Below are 5,003 nucleotides of genomic sequence, written 5' to 3'. Positions count from 1 at the left end.
TTTTTGGGCTGATATCGGACCTATTTCCGATATCAATATCGGATCGGGACATCCCTACTCCGAGTAGCACGCGTACTCTTTGACTGCACCCCTGTGTGCACCATGCGCAGCTTTGCCCGTAAGCAGGCCTCCGGGACACTCAGCCCCAAAGACAACCACAGGAAGAACATCAACCGCATCAGCGAGAACCTCAAAGAATAGAGTGACTCTGCCCGGCCAAAAAAAAAGTTGCCATTTGAATTTTTCATTGGACCTCCTTTAGCTGTGATTATGGTGCACATTTATTATGGCATTGTTTCCATAAGCTTATGCAACATCTCACCGTTTTATTTTCATCCGGATTTGCATTCATTTCTCACCGATAGCCTGTATACGCCATCGGGGGAGGTGTGGTGGTGCGGGTCCAGGGTTTGAGCCTCTTCCTCAGCTCCACTTGTGTGGAGGTCCTGTGTTCTTCCTGCGTCATCATGGTGTTTCTTCTGGTCTCCGCCCCAGTCAAAACACATACCAAAGTGAACTAAAGCCAAAATATCCAAGTACAGTATGGGTGCCCATGCCCATGGCCTCTGGGATAGGCTCCGTCGTTCCCCCCCCCCCACACACACACAATAGGACCTTTTGTGAGATACCAAAACTTTTTGTAATGAAAAGTAAAAAGGGAAACCTTGTTCTGGGGGGCAAATAAGTTTCTAGATGGGCTGGATCTGGCCATTTGCTGACCTTTAATAGAGGGCATGCTGGTTTAGAAGATGGATGGAAAGGCATACAGCTACAGTTTAACCTTTTCCTAAAGCAGAGTATAAATTCCAAAAACAAGAAGGAAGAGGTGGTTCCAGTATTTTGTGGAAAGAACACCATACAACACTGGTAATGCATATAATCAGAGATCCCCAGTCAGATGCTTTCCAGTATTTCCGTTCTTTTACTGAACATCGGACTCCTGTTAACTCTACTGGAGGTTGGACCATACAGTTAGGTTTTATACACATATGTAACTGAAGAATGCGTTATGATTGGCTCGTGAAGTGTTTTCATAAACCACGTTACCGTACACACACACACACACACACACACACACCAGACAAACAATAATAAATAGACAATAATAAATATTAAAATCCCTCTGGGTTAAGAATAAAAAGCCAATAGACAATAATCACAGTAAAAAAATCACACTGATTTATTTAAGACACATATGACAGCCAGGACAAATGAACATTTTAATTTTATGATATAAAATAAACATGATATAGCATGATATAAACACATTAAATTATTAAGCATAATTATAATTTATTAACCAGATTTGATTGATTGAACAAAAGATACAAAAGAGATGAGCCCATACATAGCTGATCTAGCAAGTTGGCCCAGCCCTCGGAATATTTTTCCCTATGTGGCCCTCACTAAAAAAAGTTAGTACACCCCTGCTGTAGATGAAAGGGCCGCTGTTCTCTCTGCTGGTTTTCATTTGGGGCATATCTGCAAGAAAACATGGGAAAACCAGGTATCTGAGCCTGATGAACTGAGAGATACTGGACTAGCAAGGTTTGTGTTGAAGGAGCTTACTTACCTTTGGGTCTCCTTTGTCCAAATATGCGCCGGAACAGCCTGACGACGAAGTGCTTTACGCGTTTCACTGCTCTGAATCTTGGCACCTTGTGGTAGCTGTTTGATGGAATTTCCTCCGGAGTGAAGCCCTAGGGTTGTAGTTTAAGATGTTTCGGTTGAGCAAAGCAATTCCTCAGGACGCATGAATACTATTGAACTCAGCAGACCAGCAGTTTGCATGTACCTTAGTGAAGAACTTATGGTTCAGGATTTGCTCCAATGTGGGCCGATCCTGTGGATTCTTTTGCAGGATCCAAGAAATCAATGTCTTGGCTGATGAGGAGAGGGACTTGGGTAGAGTGTACTCTACTTTAGTGACACGCTGCTTGATTTCTTCAGCGTCGCCATCAAAGGGGTATGCACCAACAAGCATAGTATACCTGTATCGAGAAAGTCAGCAACGGCATTTGAGTTTCATTTGCATCTAACAACATTCTGCATTGGTGCATTTCAGATATCATTCTTGACTCTGGCTCTGACTGTGAGGACGATTGAGAAGGTATACATACATGATACACCCCAGCGCCCAGACATCTGACTCTGGCCCGTGTCCCTCCATCTTCCACACTTCAGGAGCCGCATACTCTCTCGTCCCACAAAAGCGTCTACAACACACACAAAAGGAAAACAGTATACATGTGCTTCAGCCTGCCGCATGAGCAATTTGAAAGATTTGCTGGAGAATCTAAGAAAAAGAACCCACTTCTGCCTGCTTTCCAGTGGCTCCAGCTTGGTGGCCAGTCCAAAGTCGGCCACTTTTAATCCCAAGGCCTCCGTTAATAATAAGTTCTCTGAAAGACCAATGACTCAAATATTTCACCTAATAACACCAGACATTAAACAGTTGCAGAATACAACAGCAGGCAGCAATCATATAAACCACACAGGAAATGCCATGTAAAATGCCAACACTAACATGTGAAGAATTAAACAAATCATGTGTGCAGGCACACATACCTAATTTGAGGTCCCTGTGGACAATGCCTTTGCCATGGATGTGTCGTAAGGCCCCAATGAGCTGTCTCAAGTAATATCGCACTTCTGGCTTGCTCAGGATTTCTCGTTCCTGAAGGAGGTCTAGCATTGACTAGAATGGGAAAAGAAAGGATGGCGTGAGTCGACATAGAGTCTTAACCTTAACAAACTGTCTGCAAAGGCCAGAAACAGCTGGGCTCACCCCCCTACTGCACAGCTCCATGAAGATATACAAGAATTTGTCATCTTCTACATGATGGGAGAAGTTTACAACATGCTGGTGTTGCAGCAGCTTCAGCAGCACCACTTCTCGGAGACTCTGAAATGTCAGACGTGTTACCACAATGAGCATAAGGGAAATGCAATTTAACTATGGAGGGGGCTGACTTCAAGCAGGATTCAGACCACATACCTCTTTTATTCCATCAGAGTGCTTTATCGGAATCACCTTCACTGCAAAAATCTCTCCAGTGAAAATGTCCATCATCTTGAAGCATTGGGCAAAACCTCCCTAAAAACACAGGTACAGTAGAGGTCAGCGCGGGACTGATTTTTCATCCTGATCCCGCAGAAATGTGTAATATTTCGACCCGCTCCCGCCCGCATCTGTTATGGTTTGTCCAGCTCCCACCTGCTGAATCCCGCAAGCAAGGCTGGTGCCAAAAATACCAGACACATTTTAAATGCTATAATATCTTGGCTTATAAAAATTAAATAAGGTATCAAATTTATTTATCTAACGAGGCTACAGACCTGAATTAAAAAATATTTAAACAGTCTCAATAGAAACATTTCACAGTCAAAATGAGAGAAATATAGGGAAACATTGAAATTTGTGGCGCGGCTCTGCGTTTATTTCAACTAGAGGTCTGCGCAGGACTGATTTTTCATCCCGCTCTGGCACAAGAAACTGTCAAATGTAGACCCGCGCCGCGTCCCGCGAGTTCCGCGGGCGTCCCACCCCGTTGCAGACCTCTACTCTACAAGACAAATTGTAACTTAATTATCTACGGTATCTTTATAGTACATACTTCTCCCAACAGTTCGAGTCTGCGGTAAAATCGCTCATTTCTGTGATCAAAGATGATCTCAGGAACTTCGTGTCTCCGCTGAGGACAAGCCATGTTGCAGTAAGACAGAAACCGACGAAGTGGCGTCCAGTAACTAGGCAACGGAACAAGGTACGTTCCATACTTACGTAACGCATCGGAAATTCGAACGAAAACATGAAAAAACTTTTTTTCCCTTCATAAAATCACAGGTATTAAATAAAACGTTTCCGCAAACACACCCATTGGCATTAGTTCGACCAAAAAAAAATCAGTTTCAATAACTCACAATATACACCTCTAGTTTTCATGAGAAAATTAAATCAGCCATCCGACACGCTTTTACTGTCAGGTACTCAAACCCAAGGGAGGGAAAAACACCATGCGCAGCGGCTGCAAATGGCGCGCGGAGAGGAAGCCGGGAATTAGCCAATGTAGCTATTGCCATGGTATTATTTTATAAAGGGGAATCTAAGTTGCATTTAGTTAAGTATATTTATAATTTAATTTAGTAATCGCACTCTTATTGTGCTGGCGTAATATACTTAGTATACGATTAATAACAAAAAAGGAAAGGTGAAAAATATATACATATATACACGATTCTTATGATAAGCAAGTCGCAAGCACGGACACATTTTAAACGCTATAATATCTTGGCTTATAAAAATTAAATAAGGTACCAATTTTTTTTTTATCTAACTAGGCTACAGACCTGGATTAAAAAATATCTAAACAGTCTCAATAGAAACATTTCACAGTCAAAATGAGAGAAATATAGGGAAACACTGAAATTTGTGGCGCGGCTCTGCGTTTATTTCAACTAGAGGTCTGCGCAGGACTGATTTTTCATCGCGCTCTGGCACAAGAAACTCTCAAATGTAGACCCGCGCCGCGTCCCGCGAGTCCCGCGGGCGTCCCACCCCGTTGCAGACCTCTACTCTACAAGACAAATTGTAACTTAATTATCTACGGTATCTTTATAGTACATACTTCTCCCAACAGTTCGAGTCTGCGGTAAAATCGCTCATTTCTGTGATCAAAGATGATCTCAGGAACTTCGTGTCTCCGCTGAGGACAAGCCATGTTGCAGTAAGACAGAAACCGACGAAGTGGCGTCCAGTAACTAGGCAACGGAACAAGGTACGTTACATAATTACGTAACGCATCGGAAATTCGAACGAAAACATGAAATAACTTTTTTTCCCCTCCAAGAAATCACAGGTATTACATAAAACGTTTCTGCAAACACACCCACTGGCATTAGTTAGACCAAAAAAAAAATCAGTTTCAATAACTCACAATATACACCTCTAGTTTTCATGAGAATATTAAATCAGCCATCCGACACGCTTTTACTGTCAGGTA

The 5,003-nt window shown here is 42.6% G+C and overlaps 1 protein-coding gene across 1 annotated transcript; it reads right to left on the bottom strand.

Annotated features, from left to right (window-relative positions):
- Window positions 1–1,273: 1,273 nt before the first annotated feature.
- Window positions 1,274–3,710, bottom strand: LOC140586299 (serine/threonine-protein kinase PLK3-like). The gene is made up of 9 exons (XM_072708111.1): window positions 3,618–3,710; window positions 2,999–3,097; window positions 2,789–2,905; window positions 2,569–2,698; window positions 2,315–2,402; window positions 2,121–2,216; window positions 1,796–1,991; window positions 1,574–1,700; window positions 1,274–1,482 (listed from the first exon to the last, which is right to left on the bottom strand). The coding sequence occupies exons 1-9, from the start codon at window positions 3,708–3,710 to the stop codon at window positions 1,358–1,360; spliced, it is 1,071 nt and encodes a 356-aa protein (XP_072564212.1). The 3' UTR covers window positions 1,274–1,357.
- Window positions 3,711–5,003: the final 1,293 nt, after the last annotated feature.

The sequence above is a fragment of the Paramormyrops kingsleyae genome, unplaced genomic scaffold, assembly GCF_048594095.1.
Source record: "Paramormyrops kingsleyae isolate MSU_618 unplaced genomic scaffold, PKINGS_0.4 ups38, whole genome shotgun sequence".
Classification (NCBI taxonomy): domain Eukaryota; kingdom Metazoa; phylum Chordata; class Actinopteri; order Osteoglossiformes; family Mormyridae; genus Paramormyrops; species Paramormyrops kingsleyae.
Note: the sequence above shows the minus strand (reverse complement) of the source record. Positions and strands in the feature narration are given on the sequence as shown.